General features: G+C 48.7%; 16 protein-coding genes across 16 annotated transcripts; 10 read left to right on the top strand and 6 right to left on the bottom strand.

The window, feature by feature from the left end:
- Window positions 1-353: 353 nt before the first annotated feature.
- On the top strand, window positions 354-1,455 carry A1O9_11998 (uncharacterized protein; the record flags this gene model as incomplete). Its single annotated transcript, XM_013399144.1, has 2 exons — window positions 354-405; window positions 455-1,455. 2 exons carry the CDS (start codon window positions 354-356, stop codon window positions 1,453-1,455), a joined length of 1,053 nt encoding a protein of 350 aa, XP_013254598.1.
- Window positions 1,456-1,976: 521 nt separating this feature from the next.
- On the bottom strand, window positions 1,977-3,343 carry A1O9_11999 (uncharacterized protein; the record flags this gene model as incomplete). The annotated part of the gene is made up of 4 exons (XM_013399145.1): window positions 1,977-2,330; window positions 2,386-2,849; window positions 2,926-3,174; window positions 3,223-3,343. The coding sequence occupies 4 exons, from the start codon at window positions 3,341-3,343 to the stop codon at window positions 1,977-1,979; spliced, it is 1,188 nt and encodes a 395-aa protein (XP_013254599.1).
- Window positions 3,344-4,003: 660 nt separating this feature from the next.
- On the top strand, window positions 4,004-6,149 carry A1O9_12000 (uncharacterized protein; the record flags this gene model as incomplete). The annotated part of the gene is made up of 2 exons (XM_013399146.1): window positions 4,004-5,442; window positions 5,498-6,149. The coding sequence occupies 2 exons, from the start codon at window positions 4,004-4,006 to the stop codon at window positions 6,147-6,149; spliced, it is 2,091 nt and encodes a 696-aa protein (XP_013254600.1).
- Window positions 6,150-6,806: 657 nt separating this feature from the next.
- Window positions 6,807-7,886, bottom strand: A1O9_12001 (uncharacterized protein; the record flags this gene model as incomplete). Its single annotated transcript, XM_013399147.1, has 1 exon — window positions 6,807-7,886. The coding sequence occupies one exon, from the start codon at window positions 7,884-7,886 to the stop codon at window positions 6,807-6,809; it is 1,080 nt and encodes a 359-aa protein (XP_013254601.1).
- Window positions 7,887-8,334: 448 nt separating this feature from the next.
- Window positions 8,335-9,201, top strand: A1O9_12002 (uncharacterized protein; the record flags this gene model as incomplete). Its single annotated transcript, XM_013399148.1, has 1 exon — window positions 8,335-9,201. The coding sequence occupies one exon, from the start codon at window positions 8,335-8,337 to the stop codon at window positions 9,199-9,201; it is 867 nt and encodes a 288-aa protein (XP_013254602.1).
- Window positions 9,202-9,428: 227 nt separating this feature from the next.
- Window positions 9,429-10,131, bottom strand: A1O9_12003 (uncharacterized protein; the record flags this gene model as incomplete). The annotated part of the gene is made up of 4 exons (XM_013399149.1): window positions 9,429-9,575; window positions 9,632-9,758; window positions 9,832-10,010; window positions 10,069-10,131. 4 exons carry the CDS (start codon window positions 10,129-10,131, stop codon window positions 9,429-9,431), a joined length of 516 nt encoding a protein of 171 aa, XP_013254603.1.
- A 480-nt stretch (window positions 10,132-10,611) lies between these two features.
- Window positions 10,612-11,563, top strand: A1O9_12004 (uncharacterized protein; the record flags this gene model as incomplete). The annotated part of the gene is made up of 3 exons (XM_013399150.1): window positions 10,612-11,033; window positions 11,088-11,259; window positions 11,315-11,563. 3 exons carry the CDS (start codon window positions 10,612-10,614, stop codon window positions 11,561-11,563), a joined length of 843 nt encoding a protein of 280 aa, XP_013254604.1.
- An 841-nt stretch (window positions 11,564-12,404) lies between these two features.
- On the top strand, window positions 12,405-13,202 carry A1O9_12005 (uncharacterized protein; the record flags this gene model as incomplete). Its single annotated transcript, XM_013399151.1, has 1 exon — window positions 12,405-13,202. The coding sequence occupies exon 1, from the start codon at window positions 12,543-12,545 to the stop codon at window positions 13,200-13,202; it is 660 nt and encodes a 219-aa protein (XP_013254605.1). The 5' UTR covers window positions 12,405-12,542.
- Window positions 13,203-13,526: 324 nt separating this feature from the next.
- Window positions 13,527-14,223, top strand: A1O9_12006 (uncharacterized protein; the record flags this gene model as incomplete). The annotated part of the gene is made up of 3 exons (XM_013399152.1): window positions 13,527-13,594; window positions 13,644-13,869; window positions 13,921-14,223. The coding sequence occupies 3 exons, from the start codon at window positions 13,527-13,529 to the stop codon at window positions 14,221-14,223; spliced, it is 597 nt and encodes a 198-aa protein (XP_013254606.1).
- Window positions 14,224-14,445: 222 nt separating this feature from the next.
- Window positions 14,446-15,175, bottom strand: A1O9_12007 (uncharacterized protein; the record flags this gene model as incomplete). Its single annotated transcript, XM_013399153.1, has 3 exons — window positions 14,446-14,628; window positions 14,675-14,887; window positions 14,936-15,175. Coding segments are annotated over 3 exons (636 nt in total), but the record flags the coding sequence as incomplete, so codon positions are not given.
- A 552-nt stretch (window positions 15,176-15,727) lies between these two features.
- Window positions 15,728-16,537, bottom strand: A1O9_12008 (uncharacterized protein; the record flags this gene model as incomplete). Its single annotated transcript, XM_013399154.1, has 2 exons — window positions 15,728-16,275; window positions 16,504-16,537. The coding sequence occupies 2 exons, from the start codon at window positions 16,535-16,537 to the stop codon at window positions 15,728-15,730; spliced, it is 582 nt and encodes a 193-aa protein (XP_013254608.1).
- A 210-nt stretch (window positions 16,538-16,747) lies between these two features.
- On the bottom strand, window positions 16,748-17,242 carry A1O9_12009 (uncharacterized protein; the record flags this gene model as incomplete). Its single annotated transcript, XM_013399155.1, has 2 exons — window positions 16,748-16,929; window positions 17,002-17,242. Coding segments are annotated over 2 exons (423 nt in total), but the record flags the coding sequence as incomplete, so codon positions are not given.
- A 1,222-nt stretch (window positions 17,243-18,464) lies between these two features.
- Window positions 18,465-18,863, top strand: A1O9_12010 (uncharacterized protein; the record flags this gene model as incomplete). Its single annotated transcript, XM_013399156.1, has 1 exon — window positions 18,465-18,863. One exon carries the CDS (start codon window positions 18,465-18,467, stop codon window positions 18,861-18,863), a length of 399 nt encoding a protein of 132 aa, XP_013254610.1.
- A 1,207-nt stretch (window positions 18,864-20,070) lies between these two features.
- Window positions 20,071-20,908, top strand: A1O9_12011 (uncharacterized protein; the record flags this gene model as incomplete). The annotated part of the gene is made up of 3 exons (XM_013399157.1): window positions 20,071-20,385; window positions 20,503-20,715; window positions 20,777-20,908. The coding sequence occupies 3 exons, from the start codon at window positions 20,071-20,073 to the stop codon at window positions 20,906-20,908; spliced, it is 660 nt and encodes a 219-aa protein (XP_013254611.1).
- A 406-nt stretch (window positions 20,909-21,314) lies between these two features.
- On the top strand, window positions 21,315-21,914 carry A1O9_12012 (uncharacterized protein; the record flags this gene model as incomplete). Its single annotated transcript, XM_013399158.1, has 2 exons — window positions 21,315-21,350; window positions 21,405-21,914. 2 exons carry the CDS (start codon window positions 21,315-21,317, stop codon window positions 21,912-21,914), a joined length of 546 nt encoding a protein of 181 aa, XP_013254612.1.
- Window positions 21,915-23,745: 1,831 nt separating this feature from the next.
- A1O9_12013 (uncharacterized protein) lies at window positions 23,746-25,019 on the top strand (the record flags this gene model as incomplete). The annotated part of the gene is made up of 2 exons (XM_013399159.1): window positions 23,746-23,951; window positions 24,014-25,019. 2 exons carry the CDS (start codon window positions 23,746-23,748, stop codon window positions 25,017-25,019), a joined length of 1,212 nt encoding a protein of 403 aa, XP_013254613.1.
- Window positions 25,020-25,238: the final 219 nt, after the last annotated feature.

Consider the following 25,238-nt stretch of genomic DNA (forward strand, 5'->3'; position numbering starts at 1 on the left):
TGCATGGTAGATTGCCCACGAGGCACACTCTTTTCGTAGTGCATACTCACGGATGTCGCCGATCTTCAGTACTCTCTCGCTTCGCCAACCATCCGATCTGGGCCTGCCGACCGGACATATGACGACGAAAATCCATTGCTGATAGTGATCAAATTGTATATTTGGTCATTTCATCGTCACATGAAAATCATTCTTTACGTTTCCTACTTGATATTGATCGCTCGTGGATAGATAAATAGGTCACGGAGCAGAGTACGAAGTTAAGGAAATAACTACTAGTACTCTAACACTGCACGACGCTTCAATCAAGCTCCCAAGATACGGTATCAAGTGGGCACTTACCAAGTTGCCAGATGGGATCCTTAGATACACGATCAAGACTTCCCCCTGTTCTTGACTTATCAGGTAGAGTTATACGTCTGCCAATATGTTTGTGATCTGACGACACTACTAGCGTTCAGAGGGCAAGATGTGGCACTGAAGAAGGAGTTTCTGGACGCTCTGGGTGAGGCATGTAGGGATAAGGGATTCTTCCAACTCACCAACCATGGTGTTGACCCTGATCTCCAACAAAAGATATTTTCTGCCGCTAAAGAGCTCTTCAGTCTCCCGCTGGAGGAGAAGCTGAAAGCGAAACTCATCCCTGGCAAAAGTGGACGAGGCTATGAGATGATAGGAGGCCAGATGCTCGAGCCTGGTACCGCTCCCGATACGAAAGAAGGCATCTATTTGGGGGAAGACCTGTCTCTGGACCATCCCAATGTTGTCAACGGTGAATATGGGTGTAGTCCGAACATTTACCCTGCTGTACTCGGTGCACAATGGCACGATACATGCATGGAGTATTTCAAGGCTATGAAGACCTTGGCCCGAGATGTGATGCGCGCCCTAGCCGCCGCTCTCGCCATCCCTGAAGATTACTTTGATCACTTCACCGAGTCCAGCCCAGCGGCTATTCTTCGCTTGGTGCACTACCCTCCGACGCCGAGGACATCAGATAAGGAGCGTGGCTGTGGCGCACACCGTGACTTTGGATGTATAACGCTCCTGCTGCAAGACCGAGTCGGAGGCTTGCAAGTCCAGGACGAGGGGACGGGTGAATATCTCGATATCACGCCCATTCCGGGGGCTTATGTGGTCAACCTCGGTAATCTTATGGCTCGTTGGACGAATCATCACTATACTTCGAACACCCATCGTGTGCTGAATTTCTCACCTACAGATCGGTATTCTATCCCCTTCTTCTATAGCGGAAATCCAAACCACGTGCTGGAAACGATCCGAGGACTCGAGCAGCGACCACAGCGGGCCTTCACGAGGGTTTACGGCCCTGTCATTCCGGAGGCACCATATGGCCCTATCTCGGTAAAGGATTTCCTCCAGGAGCAGTTTATCCGGTCCTATAAACGGGCTGAAGAGTATAAGCCATCAGTAATCTTGGACCCTGTTGCTTGAGAGCGATCATTGGAGGTAACACAGGCAATGCTTAAATGTGTAGAATAGATTGTTGCCCGGGTACCTGGGGTCTCGCAGGCGAGGTCCCTATTTATGGGGCATCGAGTTATGCAGGTAGCTTCCAAACGTCAGGTCTATTTTGCATATCTGAGCAATGCTGATCGATTTGAGGACCACACTGCAGACTTTGGACTCTTTTACACTCATATCACTGAACGTAGTAGTGATAGTACATAGATACAGGCAATATGCTACGCCGAAGTTACTCGGTGGCCAAATGATAAGAGTATATGAGGCTATATGATATTACCTGCTTCATTGCCGAGCCTTTTTTCAAACCCCGAGCATGTCTCAGATCTTGAAGAGAGAGAAGGAGTGAGTGAAGTTACTCGAAGATTTACGTGGGGCCGTGGATAAGATAGACGACCATCTAGCCGTTTGGGGACCAAATAAAGTGCTCCACGAAATAATAATAACAATCATACATATTTTCCAGGTCGTTCAACTACATACAGTTGTCTTTAACCTACAGCAGGAATTGGCACAGCTCCAACAGGGCCCTTACTTGCACCTATGTTTGCTTGATGCATAGTTCTGGGGCCATACTTCTCCAAGGGATAATCCACAGCCGTGTGGAAGGTACCGTAATTGTCCCACATGATTATATCGCCCTCATCAACCTGAGGGAGCCATATGTACTCGGGGCGCAGAATGCGAGTCTGGATGTTGTGCAAAAATGAGCGAATAGGAACTACATCGTCGATGATCTTGGGCTCCTCGTCTTCCGATGACCGAAGGAAGAGTTTCCGCGCGGCAAGTCCGTGAACTTGAAACGCTTTTTCACCAGTGACGGGATTGACCCATACAAAAGGATACTAGTTATCTGTTAGTTGTATCTAATCTGCAACACCTGGAGACTTAAAGGCTTACCCTCTTCACATCATGCTCGTTGTATTCACCAAGTTCTTCGATAGTATGTTCCTTCCCCTCGGACTTCAACCCAAGTCCTGTCGAAGGAGCTTTGCAATGCTCAACCCACATATATGGATGTGGTGCGTACTCAACCCAGCTGTGGTCAGCAAGCTGCTTTTCTTCAGCGCTGAGCATGTTATATAGCTGTGATGTACTGAAGAATGCTGTCAATCCCGGGGGAGCTTTCATGCTCAACCCGGAGCCGTCATCCCACCGAATAGTTACATCTGGGCCAGATGGAAGCTTGATAGCGCGAAGAGTGGTGAACCAGGCTGGTTCGCGGGCATATAGAGGGGCGTCGATGTGCCATCTTTGAAAGCGTGTGATTCCTTCTTGAAATTCTTCGTCGTTTGGGGGGTCGGCATGGAATTCGTTTGTTAAACCTTTGATGGTGACATTTTTGATTCCGTAGTGGTCCTCGCCTATTGCCATTTTACAATTAGCGTCGTGGTCCCGCCAAAGCTGTTGTCAACATAAGTGAGAAATTGCACCACCGACCTTGGTACCCCTTTCCAATCAGGCGCACGTTCTCTGCCCCAGGAATACCATAGACATCACGGGACTTTGAGAGAAGGCCACCCTTCTGTTCAAATGTTTTCATATCGCCATGACTATGCACTTGATAGGCGTCTGGGTCGAAGCGAGTGACGAGCTCCCAGTGTTTGATAGGCTCAAGATCCTTTTGGCCTCTGACGACAATGACCTTATGCGTCCATATTGCCTCTCTCAGCCTCCTGACATCATCGTCTTGATATGTTAGCATTTTATAAGCGCTTCACATGGGGGCCGCATTACCAGAGATGTCGTTAAGGTCTAAACCTTCCACAGCAGCACCAAAGTTGAACTTTTGGTCCTTGCGTTTGACTAGTGGCATAACCTGAAAGGTCGGCTCTGGTGTGAGGGCTGCTGGAGACATTGTTTCGGAATGAGCGAGTTTGAATTGCTCCGCTCTGCAACTTGACTGCAAGGACCGTGATTTATTACCCAGAGTTAACTTTTACCGTTGTACGCACCTTGAGCCGCTGTGCAAGCTTCGCAATGATGCTCGAATCATACTCTTAACAATGCTACGGGCCGTTGCAGGCGTTCGGATTCTCGGCCGAGCTGCGGAACTATCGTTATCGCATTCATGTGGACTTGTGTACTCAAATCGCACGACGAATAATTATTACTATTGGTCATCACAATGTTTCTTATCAGTGCTGCGGGCATGAGACAATCATGATAATTATATCGTGTCAGGCGGCCAACAGCCCAAAATGACATGTTATTCAGCTTCAATTAGTTGTCTGACAATAGTAAGCGCTCGGTCTTGGTGTGGGATTATGTACGTGTAGCCACTGGAACCACAATAGTGAGGAACTTCACTGTAGCACTGCTCAACAAGGCTTAACAGCCTTGCAAATGACGACTAGCAACATCATGGAATGATAAATTTGTAAATGACGGTCTGACACGTCAGACTGGCTAGGAAAACCCTGAGATTCAGCATCGCCGACTGCAGCTCACCCACAACTAGACAAAGACATGGCAATGACCTTTAGGAATGCTGCTGGTATGGCAAAGGCAATTATTCATGTCTACCATACCTCGCAGAAAACTTGCCTGTCGAATCTGCACACGCCGAAAGGTCAAGTGCGACAAGGAAATTCCGTGCGATAATTGCGTCAGGAGGGGGACTACTTCCGAATGCGAACGTGCTGGAGACGATGAACTCAGTGCTCAGAGTAGCACATCAGTCTCTGGGCACGTAAACGATGAGGCTGCTTTCGATACTCTTCGGCGTCGGGTGATTGAGCTCGAGGCGACCTTACAGCAGAAAAATGCCGAGGCGAGCAAGGCGGGCCGGTCGCCGACCCCAACAGCTGACCAAGTCGTCGGCAGGGTTGCGCAAGATGGATCATCCTCACCGAGTCAAGACTCAGGGATTGAAGATGCAGTTACAGTCCTAGAATTTCTTGCTTGGGGTCGCATGAAAGACCCAGACCGAACCATTCTGTCTCCAGAAGCCCTCAGAGTCTCGGAGCAGGAGGACGGCGTTGGTGTCAGTCCGGACGAAGACCTTGATGGTACCTTGAACCCTGACGTAAATCTCGTCCCTTGGTTACAAATCTTGCTTCCCTCACGGCGTCAAGTGTATCATCTGGTGGAATACCACAATAGTTGCTTGCTTTGGTTTCATGGCTCATATCTCACACCAACCTTCTCGGAGCAGCTTGATTCGTTCTACGACGACCATCATGGCAACTTTAATTCAGTAGGGCTCAACCTACAATGGGTAGCCTTGCTATTTTCCATAATGGCAGGGACCATCACTTCGGCTCCGACACACGAGGCCAGAAAGTGGGGATTCGAGGAAAGCGAATCTAGACTATTGTCCCAAAAATGGTTCAAAGCAGTGATTATCTCTTTAAACGCCGCCAATTATACAGCGCATCACTCCGTAAATGCAGTGCAGGCCATAACAACATTGACAAACACTGCTCATATGTTAGGCCACTCCAACACTCAGTCCGTGATGTTAGCATCAGCCATTCGGATAGCTCAGAGCCTGGGCCTTCACAGGCTCGATGAGGATGCTCGAGATGGAGAGGTTGCACTAGAGACCGGGCGCCGGGTTTGGCAAGAGCTCTGCACGCAGGACTGGTTCAGCACTGCCTTCTCTGAATCCTACTCGATCAATCCGCTCCACTCCATCTCGCTTCCTCCGAAGAATTGTGACGAAAATTTACAAATCCTTCCAGAGGCAGAGCCGACAATTACAAGCTTTTGCCGGTTTCTCGCTCAGGTCGCCGCAATTATGCCAGCTTTACAAGATGCCATGGCATTGTCTAATACTTTATACACAAAACATGAAGCAGTTCTGGTTCACGACAAGAAGATGCGAGCGCTGGCCACAGCGAGACCCCCCTTTCTTGCAAACACAGCTTTGAATGAAAACTGGCCCTGCTATATTCCTTGGGCGCGCCAAGCGATCGCCATGAGTTCCGCCCACAAGATCATCATGATTCACCGGTAGGTGTTGCCACGCGAGACAAGAGACCGAGCAAGTACTAATATACCTATGTAGCAAGTTTCTAGGCCTGAGTTTCTCCAACCATTTCTTTGCATTCACTCGGCGGACGTGCTTGGCAGCTTCCAAAACCATTCTAAAAGAGTACCTCGCGAACAGTAGAGACGAATCCAGTCCAATGCTGTGGACCCACCAAGCGTTCTCAGTCGCAGCATGTATCGTAATATACTTTGATCTTCTCCACTCATCGTCAAATGACCAGGATGGAGCAGACCTCGTAGAACAAACCATCGAGCATCTTCAATTATGTCGGCAAAAGAGTATGATCGCGGCCCGCGGCGTTAAAGTATTGAATGCTTTGCAAAAGCAAGTTGCAGACCGCGCTGAGAGTCGAAAGAGACCACTTGAGAATGCGAGACACGAAGCCTCAAGGAAACGACATCGAGGGTTTGATGCCGCAGAGTTCGCCCGATCCTTCGAGAATGGCTCATCTCTTCCTACCAAACCTCAAGAACGACAAACTCGTGTATCAGGGTTGAATATTCATCCTCTGCGGCATACCGATGACTCTCAAGCTATCGGATTGGACGAATCATTAAACCTCCCAGCAGACATGAATTGGATATGGAATATGCCAGTAAACGATGCAGATGGCACGCAGACATTTGACAGTCTGATGTCGTTTGCTAATCACGGCCTTGGGCTTTGACTAATAGCAGAATCTACCCTTTTTTCTCTCACATTACTTTCATACAGCAGGAGTAACCGTGCGAATAGTAGAATAATGTCACAAGGAACTATCAGTGAGGATTTTCGCGCGTGCAAGGGTGGATACGCTTTGGACGGGTTTTTGATGACAAGGTTTTAGCTGGCCGATTCGCTACATCCTATCTACCATGAACCTATTTCAAGTGAAGCCGGTTGTACCATTACACATTGACATCACACACCGAGAAGCCCCTTTATCCCCTCTAGATTTCGCGACAAATAGGCCCTGGGGCGGGTCTAAATGCGGGTTCTAGCCCCTTTGGTTACCTCTGCACATCGAATGTCTTTATGTCTCAACCACGGTGCGACCTTATTATCCTGAAGGATGATCAGATGCAGCAATATTGCATTGATGCATGATCCTTGGGCCGTATGACTCAGGAAACTCGGTCTTGGAGTACAGGTCAGCAGCTTTTCACGGAACCATCACTACGGATTGGACTTACAATACTGTGCCACAAGGCACGGTTGTACCAGAGAACAACGTCACGCTCATCATGGCGATGTGCATATATGTTCTCTGGGGATATAGCCGGCCGCATTATTCTATTCAGTTTGTCAGCAGAAAGACATGTACCAGACTCTTGGGAGAGAAGGTTTACTTATGCATAAAGTCTCTGACTTGCTTTAGGTCGTCGATAATCGTCTCTTCCCCGTCAGGGCTGCTTTTGAGGTAAAGCTTAACAGCTCCTTGTCCATGAACTTGCAACGACTTTTCGCCTGTTTTGGGGTTTGTCCATACCATCGGATAGACACAGATCTTGTTGACGTCGACTGGAGGAAGCCTGGAGCGGGGCAGCTCCAGACCTTCAGTTTCGAGGATATGACCAAGCCTAGCGCTATGGGCCGTTGACATCCACTTGAAGGCATGGGGTGCGTACTCTATTCTGCTGTAGTACGCCATTTGTCTGGTCTCATCGTCGAGGAGCTCAAGTGCTCTGGATCCTGCGACATACGCTGTGGCTCCAGGGGGGATTTTCATCTCTGTTCCTGTGCCATCATCCCAGCGGACAGTCACGTCGGGACCCTTGGGAGTCCGCACAGCGAGCAGACAGCCAACTCTTGGTGGCGGAATATTGTACAGTGCTCCATCCCAGTGCCATTGATAGAATCTACTGGCACCTTTCTCCCGTTCCTCTTTAGGAATGTGTGGTGGAAGATGGAACTCATGATGGTCAATGCCCTTGATCTTGAAACCGGGAGGGAATTGGTAATGATCCTCAGGTACCTCACCCCGTCCGAGAATGTGCACTTGCGGCTGAACAGGGATGGCAGGTCGGCTTTGGATGCCGTAGATATTGACGTTGTTGTGCGATGTAAGGAACGGGTCTGCGCCATGTGCAAAGCCTCCTGTCGTCTCCTCAGGGTCGAAGTTGGCCGTCAGCAAGTATTGGTTTTCAGGTTTGAGCATTTGCGGCTGCGCCTTGAAAATCAAAACTTTGTATTTATGCAATGCATTGGAGATGAAGTCGAAGTCAGCATCACTGAAATTGTTCAAATCTATCCCGTAGACTTCGGCGCCAAAGTCCACCTTGCTCTCTGCTGGATGTTTCAGAGGGACGACATCTCCGTTCGTCTTCTCGGCATGTGGCAGTGTGATATCGAAAGCTCTCGTTGCGACAAGCCTCGCTTGAACGCCTTCTGGGGCGATAACCTCTGTAAGTGACTCGACGACCATGGTTCTGATTGGTGATTTCGACAACTGTGATTTCAATGGGATGTGTATTGCGGTGTGGATTCGAAGTCAGAATACTTCTTCATTAATGATCCGCTGGCCGAGCTTTTCTCAGCCGAGGTTTCCGTCTAGAGAAGACCCGTGTCAGCCTCTGCTTGTAATCCTCGGCCGAGAATATGTCTGTAGTTGTGGAAGAGAGACTTTATCAGAGATTCGGTGCAAGATCTGGAATGCTGATCGAGATAGGCGAGCTGCGATACTAAGTCAGCTCGGCCGAGCTCGAGTTCAATGCTCAGTCAAGGCTCGGGTTCAGCCTCGGGTCCGATGGCATCGCTTTATGAAAAGTCCCATTATTGATTGTTAAACCTTGGTAAAGGCAGATTCAGTCGCTAGTAGCCCTCCTGTATTCTCAGAGGCTTCAGTTTCTTGATAGTGGAGCGCGACAAGAATGATGACTAGTGTATCGAGGACTCACCTTACACTGAATGGTACCAATATTCACTACCTCTCCTCTGGCAAACAGCAAGGCTATCTTGCAGTGCTACTGCACGGATTAGGCGCTTCAGCAGAGGCGTTTCGACTGCTTACTCCATCCATACCACCCATTTACCACACCATCAGTGTAGATATCGAAGGATTCGGGAAAACACCACTCAACCCAGAAAAGCCACTTTCCTTTGCCCGATATGTCTCTGACTTACACGATGTCATCACACATATACAAGAAAATTCTGCGACCCCAGCAACCAACGGGACAAGCAACAGCAGCAATGGCAACGCGGCAGTCCTCCTCATCGGACACTCCCTTGGCTCCATCATCAGTCTCCATTATGCTGCCCGCTACCCCACCGAAGTGGCAGGACTTCTACTCCTGGGCGTAGGCCGTTCGGTCAGCGGAATACCACCAGCACAGCAGCGAATGCGGGATCTCGCAGCGATATCGCGTCAAAATGGCACTGTTGCAGCCGCAGATATCGCAGTCCAGTCAAATTTCCCGGCGGATCGAGAAAATCAGGATGTGCACGTGGCGGAGGTGCGACAGGCGGTGTCCTCCTGCTCCTCAGAGGCGTACGCCGCCACGGCTGAAGTGGTCGCAAGCGATGATCATCTAGACCCAGATTACGGTCTGATCAAGTGCCCAGCAGTTTTCGTAGCAGGTGACAAGGACATGATCAGCCCACCTCAGAGATCGATCGACATAAGCAATCTGCTTGGAGGATCGACAGAAGTGTTGGTGGTGACAAGTGGGCATCAAATGATCATGCAGGACTTGCAGGGGGTGAAAAAGGCTCTTTCTGCATTGATTTCTAAACTGTGAATTGGAAGAATCTACCAATGGCTTCTTCATTAGACAACAGTTCAACTATTGCGACAGGCATGTAAACACGTTGATGACTATCTATTATATATGTACCTCTGTTCAGCTGGCTGACCACATAAACCTGAATGAATCACCATCCATGCGTCAGATCGACCTGTCGATAAAGAAAATCGTTGCGTGTCTAAAGCAACCTCGGCTAGTAGGGGCGTATCCTCACCACAGTCTTAACCAGCGGTTTTGATTTTATCCGGATCGGCCGTTAAGATTTTGACGTTCCCATCAAACCAGATGGGGACCGCCTTAAAGCTTGAGACTCGCCAAGGGTTTCCATCTTGGTCGGGCAGCTTTGTCGTCTCGATTTCATACCGTCCCTATGTTGAAGGCAAAAGCTATCAGCAACTGCTTAGCGGTATGGGTCTGGACATACTCCACTCGTGTTGACATCTCCTCCTTCTGTCCCTTCCTTCTGTAGACGAACCGACACATTGGTGATGACAGACGCTTTACTCACTTTCCCAGGATACCCCGGCTGGGGGAGTGAAATCAGAACACCTCTTATGTCGAAGGGTATGGTATCAGCAGGTAATTGTTGAGGTGAGGCTGTTTCTCAGTGACCAGAAGACTCACGAAAGTACATGCTGAGTAGAAGTCATTCCATCAATTAGAGGTCGCCATTTTGCAACTAAATCCTTAGGAGTGATCGATGTCGGTTCTCCTCCGTACAAAAGACTGTAATCAAGTACCATGTCGTTCGCCGGGACCTCAGCCTCCAGTTTGTCCCAGAGTCGCATGTCGACGTAGAGCAACTGCTTCCATCAGATGATGATTCCCGCAGGTGCTCAGGTACGTTCGGATTGCTCATACCAGCTTCGTAATGGTGTCTTGGATATTTGCTCGATCGAGCAGGAAATCAGTCACTTGATACATTGTGATGGGTTATCCGTCATATCCAGCTTATTGAGGAAGTCTACGGCGAAATGCCGACGAAGTGACGCACTATTGGAAAGAAGTATTCAAATATAAGTTCATCTGTTAGAGATTTCGGACTTTAGGCGACCTAAGTCCACCGTCTATTTCAACCTTAGCGACTTGAGTTTCGCGAAGGATCGCTTGAATCCTGGCGTAAGCGCTTTTGAACAGCATGGGCCATGCTCACACGATGACTCCGGGGAGAAGCGGCCTGACCTGGGCATCATTCGATCTTGTCTAGTGAGCAATGATTCAGTTGGGGCCAGAGTGGCTTCAGGGTCCATCGTTAAGCTTCGGCCGTTTTCGTCCGGTGCGGAGAATATGCCAAATGGAATAATGCCAGTTGTGTATAAGATGCCTTGATGCGGAGGGATTTAACTGCAATATGTAGCCACATTCCTGAATGACTAAAAGTAGATTTACTCCTCAAGGCTCAAAATGACGATACTGGTTACTGGCGGCAAAGGAAAGACCTCGAGCGAGCTTTCAGCGCTGCTAGAGGCGAGAAAGCTTTCATATCTGGTCGCCTCACGATCGCCTTCAAAGGATGGCCCATCACAACATGTCCGGTTCGACTGGCTAGACCATAGTACATATGATCTTCCCTTCGATGCATCTGCCGACCCAATCACTGCGGTCTACCTAGTAGCGCCCGAAGTCATAGATTCCTTCACACCAATGAAAGCGTTCATCGACCATGCTCGAAGGAAGGGTGTGAAACGGTTTGTGCTTCTTAGCGCAACTGTAATTCCTAAAGGTGGCCCTGCGTACGGCAAAGTTCACGAATATCTGGAGACAATTGGTGTTGAATATGGCGTCGTCCGGCCAAGCTGGTTCATGGGCATGTCTAGCTTCTCCTGGTTCTTGGGTGCTCAATGCTGACATCGTGTAGAGAACTTCACTGATGTGAAAAGTCGACAGGTCAGATTCCGAGAAGGGTTTGTCTGCTCCGCAACGCAAGATGGAAAGGTTCCTTTCGTAGCAGCCAGTGATATAGCTGCAGTTGCTTTTCACTTACTCACCGATGAAACACCCCATGACACGGAATATTTCATTCGTGGCCCAGAGCTTCTCTCGTATGAAGAGGTATGACCTATATGGTATTTTTCAATTAGACCATGTGATACTCACGGGTCTACAGGTGGCACAGATTATTTCGGAGGCGATAGGAAAGCCAATGAAGCATGAAAGGCTGTCATTCGAGGAGCTAAAGACAAAGTTCATCAGTTTTGGGATGCCTCAAGACTTTGCGACAGTTTTGGCCGGCTTCGATGAGCAGATCGCAAAGGGTTCAGAGGCTGAACTTGACGATGCAGTGTTGAAGGTAACAGGTCGTCCACCGAAAAGCTTTCGTGAATTTGCACTGGAAAATCGCGATAACTGGATTTGAGAAAGTCGAAGTATGAGAGAATGGGCGGAATGCGGTTCATCTGAGGGGCAGGGTCCGAGCCCAGCTAAACGATATTGAAGGGACTCAAATCCCGGATATGCGTCCTACATAGCTCAAACGACAGACGCGGTTAGGGAGGCTTCATTTGAAAGTCCCTGCTTTGGTACGCAAGTATTCCTCTGTGCTCAAACTATCGATTGAACAGGGCTAATTGAAGAATGATTCGAGGAGAATACTTTATAATTAACTTTGAATCTCGTGTATGGTCTAACTTAAGGAGACTGTGGAGGCTAGGCGCGAAGTCGGGACTCAATTCGGTCGATGACTGCTATTGCTGAGTCGTACTCTTAATAATGTAACAGAGGAAATCGCTCCCACTGATGGGCCGCGCGGCGATTATTGGAGCTGCACTGAAGGACTTATATGTGAAGTCAGCATGTAAGCCGATGGCTGGCGGTGGGATGATGTGAATAATAGTATTCATGATGGTGGGCCAATCAAATGCCACCACGGGATTGAATACTAATATATGATTGGGTAATCAACATATGAGGCTTCACTGACCTCTGTAGCAGGTAATACAACAGACCCAAAATGGGAATGGACATCAACTTATCTCGATCTACTGAAGCTGGTAGAGATGATTGCTGGCTTCAATGTGTGCCTCAAGGGAACCTTCGCACCTATGGTCATGGCTCGTTGGGTATTGTCTCCTCGATTTCTTCCCTCACAGCAGGCGAGCATCCCTGGCAAAAATCGCCTTGTCAGGACAGGAGGCGCAAGGGCCATGCTAAGCCATTGTTCTTGTTGCAAGGAGCATTCGGTATTCCTGTCGCCTTGTCTGTGGATTCCGCGACACAGATTCGCGACGAGCCGATTTAATACCCTTGTGTTGCTCGTGTTGAGGTTGTTCTATCAAGCGTCCTCATTTGATTCAGCAGCTCCTTCCTCAAGCAGAATTTCGACTTTGGAAGAGGCTATGGCCGACGAAAAGCAACAGCGAACCGACACAAATTGCTGTGTGAGAAGTGGGGGCCAGCATCGAGATGCTTCATTGCAACTTTCCTCCGAATACGAAAGGCTATCAACTGCAGATTGGCTCAAGCAGATTCTTGCAAGGTCTGAGTCGATTTCAACATATGAGGTCGTTTCCATGACATGGGTCAAGGCATTGACATCTCCTTTCTCCCACGAGTTCATTCAATTCATCGTCGAGGACTCCACAACCCGTAAGCGCACTCGGATCGCCGTTGGAAGAGAAGAGACAGGGGATTGGGTGGTTTGCGGATGGAATTGGAGATCTGGTGATCCTCCATCCCATCATTATAATCTCCCCCTTCCCCTGCTATCACTAAATTTCCACGAATCAAACCGACCTGATATCTGCGCTGTCAGTCGCCTATTTGCGATGGTGACAGAAAGAAGACCTGAATATAGGATGGTTCGAGAGATGTGCTGGTGGTATGCAGAAACTATCTTCGAGGAGATGCATTCGAGATATGGCTGCTCAATCAAAGAATGGAAGTGGGCGAAATACCGCTACTCGTTCATAGTGGTAACTAGGCTCTTCCAACGGAGGGCATTGAGAAAGCATGCTGAGGCTTTCAGATTGCAGATAGCAAATACGATGCATTACTGATTCGTGAATGTGGGTGAGAGAAATCTCGTCAAAGGCATACTGTAGTACATGAGGGCGAATCTTGATTCTTGATACTGGCAATAAGGGTGGGGCTCCTTTTCATTAAGCGCAGTTTTGTACGGCAGATCATCTATGTGCGAGACGCCCTGAATTGTTCGCCAAGACAATTTTTTCCGCGGCCGGTTTGGTGGAGGTCAATCCAACTCTGGTCGTGTGTACGCTGTACATAGTTCAGTCAAGTTCTCGCTATGGTGATATATCGGCAGGCCTAAATATTGTTCGGTTGTTCTAACCCTCCCTTCGCGTGGATCTCGCGTACTCGTCATGTCGTCAAAGACGGCGCAAGCACCCAAGGGCAAAGAGACCCCGAGCGCAGGCGCGCCGAACCAGACGTCAGTCTCCCACTTTTCTTGTGCGCGCAGACTTCTAATGCTAGTATAGGCTCTATATCAAGAATCTGAATGACAAGATCAACAAGAACGAGTTGAAAAGAGCTTTGTACATGCTCTTCACAACGCATGGCCCTGTGCTTGATGTGGTCACGAACCGGGTGGGCTCAAAGGCACAGAGCATGAGGGGCCAAGCTCATGTGGTATTCCGCGACGTGCAGACAAGCACTCAAGCTATGCGAGCTCTACAAGGATTTGAACTCTTTGACAGGGAGATGGTAAGAGAGACTCCAGCGTGCAGAGAACTGGTCACTAATATTTCCGCTCAGGTCATCGCATATGCTAGAGGCCAATCCCAAATTATTCCTAAGCTACGCGGCACGTTCGAGCCACCAACCGCTTCGACTACAGCCCCAGGAACGACCGATCTACAGAAATCCATTTTCAGCGCCCCACCTGGTGCAGTCCCCGCAAAGCCAGTCGAGAATGGTGTCAATCAAACTGAAGAGACAGCTGCCACTGTACCTCACGGCATCAAGCGAACGCGTGAAGAGGAGGAATCTGACGAGAATGAGGTTTCCATGGAGGAAGATGAGGACGATGCATCGATGGAAGAGGACGACGACGACTGAGTCTAGGACCACCATCATCTTTCTGAATCCGAGCTAGGTTTGACTATCGCCATTGGCTACACCTCGATGTCTGAAGACACCTGCGAAGTCGCCAGGTATCAGGTACGTCCACGTGGTCGACAGATCTTTTGAAGCGACAGCCCAGTCTGAGGCACCAGAGCGCCGTTGTATGTGGGGACTATATCACCGCCAATCTGGTGGCGGTACATGTGATCTTCATCCCTCTCGTCCGACGACGAGGAACTGACTGGGGATGTGGAGACCCACAGCAGAACCAATCAAGCCAAGCCAAAGGATCAAATAATCCTCTGGAATCAGTGCAGCACCGTCAGCAAGCACAGAAAGTGCTTCTGGAGTGTTGCAAGGATGTATGAAAAATGCGGGCAAGTCTGAGACTGGGTGGTGCTGATTGATGTCAATGGAAGGAATTGTTACAATGATATGAGCTCACTGTCATGCTGATACCTCCCATCACGCTGATGCCCCGCAGTGTTGTATGCGTTGCCGAAGGAACTAGGTATTCATATACCTGGTCAAGGCTGAATGGTCTTCCATCGGATTGTCGTCGGCCGGAGAACCATAGCATTGGAACACAATACGTCGGTGATAAAGTGACAGAGAAATCGATGATTAAGCTATTGGAATCTTGATGTCGCTGTAAAAGCTATTCAAAGTCAACTTAGACCGTTCATGGCTCTGTGGCACCGCTCACAGTTTCACCATCAACCGGCTCTTCCACAAGTTCTTCCGTGATATTGTCGTCCCCGCAATCAAGCCCAGGCCGAACTGGGTTCAAGGCTCTCTGTTGTTTGATGAGAAGCTCCGAGCCTGACCATTTTACGCTCAGCCAGTCGGTATCGGCCAACCGATCAGCGCATCTTCCTTCAATGGCTGCGCAAGCATCGGCGAACTCTGCCTCGCTGATGCTAGGGAAAGCCTGGAGATGATGCATCTCTGGGTCTCAGGAGTGTCATACTGGCTCTTGTGTGATAAACCGACTGACCACAACAGGTACCCAAGCGCGATAATCGATCACGCCGTTGGTGCCTTGTAATGCCAAGGTGGGTGGGGGTTGCGGGGGTGGGGACTGTTTGTTTGCTTTGGTATATCAAAGCCTGGAATAAAAGGACGACAAACTTGGAATTTCTCACGCTAATATGAGTGCAGCGTACATGCACATCCATTAGGTAAATGGTGGGCATACTTCACTCCTGCCCTACACCTAGGGCTCGATTATGATCCATGTTGTCAAACTTCCTTCACGCACAATACGACATCATGGAACTAGTGGAATGGCTGATAAAGAGCGGCAGACCGCGAGATTTCAGGACGATGATATTGTGCGAGTGGCACAGACGTGTCCTTACTGAGCCGTGCAACGACACTCGCAGACGTGCGGAGGCTGATGGGCGCCCAGGCAGAGTATATATAATACCACAGCTTCTGTCCAGGATTGTTGATACATTGGACATCAGCCCTCTATGATTCAATGGTTTTGATGAAATCAACTAGACCAAAATCCCCAATTAAGACCTCTTGCTGCCTTCAAGCACTCTTCAGGCGACATTTTGCGAGTTGCATGCCCTTCTGCCGTGGTATAACTCGGAGTGCAGCCATCAAGTCCTGCGTACGCAAAGGCCGTTTCAAGAATCTTCTCAGTCCAGGCGTCTTCTCCTTCCGCTGTAGGTTCTATAACTGGCCGTGTCCTCCCGGGACTTGCTTGCGCTACGGCACTTGCGACAATTTTAACGCCATGAAAGGTTGTCACGTCCACCATGTGTGCGTAGTTGACTGTTGATCCCGTTTGATTTACTCCATATATGAAAAGGTTGGGAAATCCGCGAGAAATGAGGCCGTGGAGTGTCTCGATTCCATTCTCCCATTTATCATTCATGTCTAGACCATGTCGACCCAAGATCTTGAACCCAGCCCGTTGAGATGGGGTTCCACTGGTCCAAGGCTCGAATCCTGTACCAAATACCGCAACATCTGTATCGTACTCAACAATGTTACAGACAATGCCGTTCTTGGTAAATGACTCGATGCCTCGATCTTTGGTACCAATAAGTTAGAAATTTGACTGATTGAAGGTTGGAACATAGTCATCGTGGAAACAAGGTCGCTTGCACCAGCCGGAGTACTAAGCCTTCAATTCCAGAGCTGTTGGAGGATTTGGACTGTACAACTGTACGGGCCAATCGATACAGGCAAGTCAGCGTTGTTGAGATTTCTGTCTTCTTCTATTCTATGGTCACCGTTCTGGTTTATATAGACAATTACTAGGCAAGATGACCTCCTGGAGCCCGCTTTCCATGATTCCAAAGCACTCCAGAGGCTGTGGCACTGACTCATTGATCGTTATTACGAGGTTGTCTGCCTGTTCCGTCGATAGTCACTTTGGCGCCAACAAGAGCCGTCTTGCGAGATGAGGTACTACTTGAACAGGAGTCGAGCCGGTGCCAACAAAGATAGCTTTCTTGTTGCTAATTTACTCATTTTCGGTCTCGTGATGAACCACCAGTATAGTATATGCATAGTCCCACAGGGCTGTGTGAAATGTATGCTTGTTGAATTTGTCAATTCCAGTCACATTTGGGAGTTTGGGGTTATGAAGCAGTCCTGAGGTAAGAACAAAGAACTCAGTCCGAATATCAAGTGTTATGATGGTCCCATGCTGAGAAATTTTCTGAATTTGTAGCACCCACCCTGATTTGTCGTCATTCCATTTTGCGGTGCGCACAATTGTCCTCCATTATGCCCTATCCTGCAAATTCTAACTCGCAGCAAGATATTCGGTATAATTCCCAAGCTCAGACCCGTATTCATACCTATCTTTGGGTATATATCCAGTCTCTTCAAGCAGTGGCATGCAATAAGAACTTTCGAGATCACACATTAAGCCGGGATAACGGTTCAAGTAACACGCACCACCAAACCCTGTCTCATTGTCGACGAACAAGATTTCTAATGGTTGCAGATTCGCCGCGAGCAGGAAGCGGATGGCATAAGTCAGCCCTCCAAGCCTGTACCAACAATATGCCAGGTCCCACGCCCACTGTCGGTCTCCCGCCTCATTGGTTCAGGGATCGTTGACCAAATATTGGAACTTCTTCGGATCTTTTGCATTAGTATACTGAGCGACTCCTTCGGGTCCGATGCCTTTTTTCCTCTCCTCAACATACATGGAATATACATAGTTGAGACCCTGACTTTCCGAACCTAAGGAACACATTATGTCTGTTTATTTGAGAATCTGTGTAGTCAGTTAAGATAGAACAGTTGAAGGGCACAATATATACTAACTCAGAAAAACCCAAGCACTATCATCTTTTGTTTATGTATATTTATGCAACGCTGCAAGAACTCTACCTCCGATTCATGCAAATACCAAGTCGGCTATCTCACGCTAGGTCAAAAAAGATGTCTTGAATTGCGATGACTGCGAGGGCCGTGATTTGCCACTTGGAACAAATCTACTATCTAACCAGATCTTGAAGATGCTCTGCTCGCAACTACAACAGAGACAACTCCCAGTCGTTCAAATATAACAACCATGCCACAGCAATGCTTCCAAGTGGCACAACCAGAGTAGTGTCAATCCACACTCCATGCCCTCTTAGCTTTTCACGAGGGCACGACACATATCTTACTTCTCTAGATGGAGATAAATACCTTGACCTTGTTTCCGAGTACTGTGCAGGAATGTACGAGCACTCTCATCCTGCGATCAAAGAAGCTATCGAAAAGGTCCTCCATTTGAGCCATTCACTTGGTGGCACGAGCAGCTGAGGAGTCCGAGCTAGCCGGGAAATTAGTCTCCCGATTCCCCAGCATCGGTATGATTCGCTTCTGCAACTCTAGCAATGAAGCAAATACTTTCGCCGTAGCGACAGCTTTGTCATTCAATTAGCTGCGGAAAGTTGTGGTCTTCGAAGACGGTCACCACGGCGGCACCCTAATGTTCCAGTTGTTCCCAGTCGCCTGAATATACCTCATCAGTTTGTGGTTGGATATTATAATAATATCGAGCGCACTGGAGAAAAGTTTGAGGAAGAAGACATCGAGGTTATCTTGGTAGAACCAATGCAAGGAGCAGCAGGTAGTATCTTGGAACCAAGGAATTTTCGACGAGTCTGCGTCAAGAAGCTACTCGTATAGGAGCCATTCTAATCTGAGACGAGGTGATTACCTGTCGCCTACACTATGGTGGACTTCAAGGGTACTTCGCGGTCATCCCTGACATGACTACTATGGGGAAACACTTTGGCGGAAATCTGGCGTTTGGTGCTTTCGGCGGACGAAAGGAGATCATGCAACAGTACGAGTTGTCCCAGAGGGTCCCTCTATTCCACTCAGGAACATGGAATAACAACCGTTTCACAGTGGCGGCTGGATTTGTCGGTACAAGTTTGCTGACGAGAAAAGCGCCCAATAAAGCAAATAGCCTTGGAGATAAGCCCAGAGATGTTGTGAACACAATATTCGATCCAAAGGCCCTCCGATTAGCTTCGCTCGAGGTTTTGGCAGTGTTGTGGGTTTTGCTTCTACAGTCCGGATGCCGATGTCGTACGAGAGTCATTTTTCTATCACATGGTGAAGAAGAGGATCTACAGACTACACTAGGCCTCGAGGATTCATAGCCTCGAATATCCTTCATGACGAGGAGCATATCGAAAGAGCTTTGAATGCTGTGCGTAGCTTTGTTGAAGAAGCTTTTGTTTGAGTGTCGATATATCTACCCACTAACGCAAGTATAATGGTGAAGATTATGCATAGAGCAATCTGTATGTTAGGCCCAATTTACTTGTTAGCCATCACATTATTGCTGAGTATGTTATGGACTATTCTTGTTTCGTTTGTGTCAAAATGATTCTCAGATAGCGCAGGGTAATTGTGGTAAAACTGGCAGGTCATTAAGTGCACGCAAAGGGGTGAGATCTGTGATCCCTTCAACCCAACTACATATTCAAAGGCCCTTCTGACGAGAATGTTGGCCCGCCTTGCTTTGAGTAATAGGTACAATCCGAATGGATTGAAGGCGTCCCATGCACATATCAATTCAAAAGTCCGTTCTCTCAGGGAATAAAGAGTCAAACATAGGTATCTAAATGACTTTTGTTCCCCACTTCCATTCGATATGCGAGTCCACCTCCATGGCTGGAATCTTTCCTGCTCAAGGTGGAGATTAGAGGCTCATGTGGGGCCGATGCATCTCACGGGAAATGCGAGAGTTGATCAGGCGGTTAGATAAGATCAGTTGCGACTGAAAGACCAATAGATAGTTTTGCCTCCATGTTGTTGTTTTTTCATCATTGCGTGCGTAATTTGATCTGAACATGTGGCGAGAGACACTGAAAAGCGCCGGAAAAGGTAGGCATACAAGCCTAGCGGGTGCAAAGGTTAAGATGATACATTCATCACATGGAAGGTTTTGGAGACGGTACAAAACGCGTATAGAGAGAGGTGCATACAATGCCGACCTGACGCTCCCGACACAACATCACGAGTCCTAGACAGAAGTTTGAGGGTTAATTCAAGACATTCACGTCCATATTTCTCGAATTGGGGTGGCAACACCTTCAACGAACAATCTCGTTTCACAGTATCTCCAGGGTACACTCCATCGACCTGTCGCACGGTTCGGGGACACAATCTCGAGTTTCCATGGGAAAGTGGTATGCTCACCCTCATGCGAGAACATTCCCCATACAGGCTCTTTGTCGGTTGATGGAAAAGAAACAGCCCTAACCACGAGTTCAGATCGGGATCACTGGGCCTGCTTCTGGAATGAGCATTTCAATCTCAAAATTACTCGCGAGCAGGCGCGCTATCTTGGCCCTAGCTGACATGAACGAAGACGGTTTGGTGAAGGCCATCGAAAGTCTCAGAGGAGATGTAAGCGAAACCCGAAAGAACCAGCAGCCGCATATCTATATCCGTGTGGATGTTCGAGACAGCACCTCCGTGAATAGATGGATTGGCTGCACCGTTGAACAACTGGGTAGGCTTGATGGTGCCGTTAACTTTGCTGGTGTAGCCAAAAAGGTCAATGTAATTGATGAGACAGACGAAAGCTGGGCCGTCCAGATGGACGTAAACGCGAAAGGCATCGTTTTCTGCATACGAGTCCAGTTGAAGCACACGGAGAAAGGAGAAGGTATTGTAAGTCACGAATCCGTTGAATACTGCTTCCTGGATAATAGCGGCCGCATCAATAGGGGCTCGTGCTGTGACGTCCCTGTTTAACCTCAGTCTAACCGAGTGCGAATCTCATCGCAGGTCTCTGCAGCAAGCGTGAACGGCCAGGTGGGATGGGAGCCCTTGGGGTCATACTGCGCCAGTAAGCATGCCATCATAGGGTTGAGCAGGTGCGCAGCGAAAGAGAGCCCGCATATTCGGGTGAACTGTATTGCTCCAGGTCAGTCATACACTCAGCCATCCCCGGGGCTAGCACCATGCCGTCTTCCTAGGATTCATGGAAGCTTAATTTTGGTAAACAGGCGTTGTCAATACTCCAATGATGGATGGGGCGCCCTTGGAGGAATAGACTGAGATTGCTCGCCAAGCGCAAAAAAGCGAGTGTGATCCTCTCGAAGTGGCGAATGTTATTGCGTTTCTCCTGGGTGATGAGGCTAGCTTCATCACAGGTGCGGTCTGGAATGTAGATGACGGCTATAACTGTTGAAAGCATGTATTTTTCTTGGGGTGCATGCCTTCATCCCCGGGGGCCGAGGAGACTACCAGCCATGGCTAAGCGCGGTCAAGCGATGTACTTTGAGTCCAGCCGCAGGCTCACAACTATTACCTACCTGGTCCTATGGGATTCCGCTCGGCCAAATACTTAGATATATATAAGGCCATCAGGCTTCCATTGAGACAATAGTTGGTAAATCGAGAAGTTCTGGGATCGCCGTTGAGAGCCGATAACTCTGGAACGCGTTATCTTTTGTCCGGCGGTTCTCTCACGCGCCAAGCCGTCGCCCCGCGGCTACGAGAAAAACGCGCTTTAGTTTCAGTCACGTTCTCCGTGCGCAGGTCTGTGGGATCCGACCTCAAGCCACCAAGCGACGACTGGCCCCTTGAGTTACACAATGACTGCGAAGCCCCTGCGCGAAGCGCCACGAGATGTACGCTTCTGTATTGCTTAAATTGCTAGAGCCCCGCTAATCAGACACAAATAGCTTTCAGAGATCGCCAAGCAAGAAGAAGCCCTCATCCTCCCTCACTTCAATGCCGATGATGCGCTCGAGATTGGTTTAACAATCCGCAACAGACTGCGGGCCTTGTCCAATCTTTCTGCCGTCGTCAATATTACGCTTGCTAACAGCAACAACATTCTATTTCATGCTGTCTCTCGTCCAGGTGTTCAGCCAGACAACGACATATGGGTGTCGAGAAAACGCAAGACAGTGCTGCGGTGGGGCGTGAGCACCTGGTTCATGCATAACAAAATGCACGGTGATGAAGAAGCCTTCCAGAAGAAGTACATGCTGGGTGAGTCGGCTGGACAATACGCTATTCATGGCGGCGCAGTTCCTGTCCGAGTAAAAGGTGTGGAGGGAATTGTCGGCGTCATTGTTGTGAGTGGCCTCAAACAACATGAAGACCACCAGGCTGTTGTCGAGGGCCTGGAGGAGTTCTTGGACGGTCTCAGCGCGGCTCTTGCAGCACAGGTAGCTGTCGACCAATAGGATTCCTGGACTGTGGCGTTGTTACACATCCTACAGAGCGCGCAGAATTCTTAGGGAACAATGTCACGGGTGTGAAACCCATGGAGAGACTCATGGTTCTAATGCTCTACGATTATCTGCGTTCGACGATTTGAACACCATGCCCAATCCACGGACAGTCAAGACACGTCTACCACAAGCCGCCCAAGAGGGGAATGTTTCGAACCCACCATCACGCCCATTGGTGCACAGATTGGTGATGGTGCTTTGAAAATCTTTTCAAGGCTGAATGCTAGACCTCATGTGCAGCAAGTGGCCTCGGAATGCTCTCATCTTGTCAGCTACAACCCGTAGACATGATGAGAGCATGATAAGCGGTCCTCAAAAAAAGGGAAAGTGTTTACACTTGTGGATCCCCCAATAAGAAGGACTTCACTGCAATGGGGACGTGTAGACGCTTAGCAGGCGCCGGTGGGAATCCACCAACAAGTGATTCTGAAATCGGTGGTCCATGATGTCTGGGTAGATGAACATGAAGGTCTGTTAGCCTCGTACTAGAAGGTTCATTAGTTGACGTTGTGAAGATCTAAATCCAGTTCATACATCATGACGGGATCATAACAACATCTCCACGAAGTAATGCGACAAACTCTGAGCGGCATTGGAGATTGCTCATCGCTCCTTATGAAATAGTTGTGATGCCGTCTACATTCAGCCTCCCGAGTCATCGAACCCTTATGTCCTGCTGCCTATGTCGGTGTGTAAGCCATTATTCCAACCATATTCAACAGTAATTAGCCTGGGAGGTGAGCACAAGCCTCTTTGATTGCCTAATATAGTCAATGCTTCTTCGAGTCAGAGTCTCAGAATGAGGCGAATATGGTGAAAATCCCTAAGCTTCATGTAACAGGTTTCCCTTCTGCTCGCTTTTGCACAGGTTGATGATACTCGATTCGTTTGCTTGGTTACGCAACTTGAGGGAGGTGGATTGTGGAGTACCTGATACCGATGACTCCGTAAGGAGTACTGAGGATAGATGAATTTTTACGGAAGAGTACTAATGCCAAATAGGGTCTGGCCTACCACACTGGGTCGTTAGGCTTACCCTCTCAGGATCCACCGGATGGTCGAGGAAACCCTTGCCGCCAGTGATCTCATCGACCGTGGACCTCTTACAAATGAATGGCATTCTCGCTGAACAGTATAGGCGTCAGCCTTGCCTGAGGCTACTAGATCCAGTGGCCTCGGCAGCTCTTCGGAGTTTCATCATAGCGGTGACTCCCATTGAGCATTCCCGGATTCATGTCATTACTGATATTCTTTGATACCTAGGGATTCATTGTCCAGTACTTCGTGCTCCGTACATGCTTAGCGACCCTATTTGTTGCGTGACCAACTAGCGAGTATGTACGGGAGTATGCGGCACAGAGTATGAGTTACTACGAGTAAATGTTATGCTCCGTATTCTTGGTGCTAGAAGCCCCTTTGGCCCCCGACTCGGCCTCGTGCGAAACAAGCGGGGCCTGATCATCACATCTCTTTCGCCTGTCTGGACGGATCCTTTAGACTAAAGATTAGGCAACCAGTATTGCAATGCCACACTGCTGTTTCAACATGTAATGGAGTATGCCTTTTGCGCGATGTCTCAATACCCAGATGACCACCGAATACCACTAGGTTTTAGGTGGGTACATCAGCAGTCTCGATCTTATAACCCTTCTATCCGCTCCAAGTTGTCTTCCAGAGTGTATGATTTCAACTCTCGTCTATCGACTAGAGCCCTGACGCCTTGGACCAAACGCCCGTTTACTACACTTCCAGCTACCCATGCTTATCGAGAGGCACTTACACCATGACGTCCCAAGCTAGCGATCACAGCCCTAGTGATGCCAGGTCAGGCGACCAGCTGTTTCGCGTGGACATTGAAAACCTCGGTTCAAAAAGATCAGTAACACAACCACGATCTCTGGTTCATATATGGAAGATTCCCCTTCCATTGCGACAGCAGAAAATTCGCTCTGATCTGATCAAAAATGTCGCTTGCGTCATGACTCTATTGTGAGTGGCCTGGGCGAAGAGACCACCAATTTATGAAATACTGACGGACTTCTTTCCAAAAGATGCATTGCTCAATTAATGTACATTATACACCTCAAAGAGGGTCTAATCCGCGTTGCAAATGACCCCTATGACAATACGTTCGCAAATATCCATGTCAACAGCGCTGCAGTCTGGGACGATGAGCGCCAACCATTTATCCATAACGCTCTTCCTGTACCTGTACACTCACATAACGACTATTGGCGCAGTATTCCCCTCTTCGAAGCGATTGGGTCGGGTTGTATCAGTGTGGAGGCCGACGTCCACTTGCGAGACTCTGATCTTCTAGTCGGCCATACAGGAAGGAGTTTACGCAGCGATGCAACATTGAGATCCATGTACTTGGATCCTTTACAACGCATGCTAGAGGCTCAAAACCACAATATCACGGATGGCTCGTGGCGGGGAATCTTTAACCTCTCCCCTCAACAAACATTCGTTCTTCTTGTCGACCTCAAAACCTCTGGGCCAGAAACATTTGCAGAATTGTATGCTCAATTACAACCGCTGCGAGAGCTTGACTATCTCACATACTGGAATGGTTCAGACAGATTGATACGGCCCCTTACCATTGTAGCCTCAGGGAACGCGCCCTTCGAATCCGTCACTGAGGTCGATCCACAGCATCGAGATATCTTCTGGGATGCCAAGCTTGAGCGTTTACCTTCCATCAATGATGACTTCAGCTCCAATCCAGTCAAATACACTTACAATATCTCCAACTCGTACTTCGCTTCGACCGAGTTCAAAAATGCCAGATTGTTCACCTGGCGTGGTGAATTTGATTCCGCACCAGAGAGTCCCCAGTTGCTCGATATAACAGCTTCGCAACTTGAGCAAGCAAGAGCAAGAGGCTTGTTATCCAGATATTGGAACGTGCCCGAGGAACCGCCAAATCTGAGGGAGATCGCGTGGAGAGTCTTGATTGAAAGAGAAGTCGACGTCCTGAATATGGATGATCTAGGCACGGTAAGAGCTAGGGCTAGAGGATGGGGGCCAATCAATAAACATTATACTAAGATATAAAATGGCGAAGCAGAGATCACTCTCAAATTGCCAAATAGCCAAGACCAAAGTTCGTCGCATACACCCGCTGCTCTAAAAGCTGTGGTCTGTGGGCAAGGTTGCAAAGGCCTTTCAGCAGCGGTCAACTAGGCATCTCATTTCCCAAACTTATATTGCTATTAAATTGTGATCCATACGTTCAGAGCAGTGATCGCCCTTTCCCATTACTGGAGTTACAGC

Source organism: Exophiala aquamarina (genome assembly GCF_000709125.1).
Source record: "Exophiala aquamarina CBS 119918 chromosome Unknown aczIA-supercont1.20, whole genome shotgun sequence".
NCBI lineage: Eukaryota > Fungi > Ascomycota > Eurotiomycetes > Chaetothyriales > Herpotrichiellaceae > Exophiala > Exophiala aquamarina.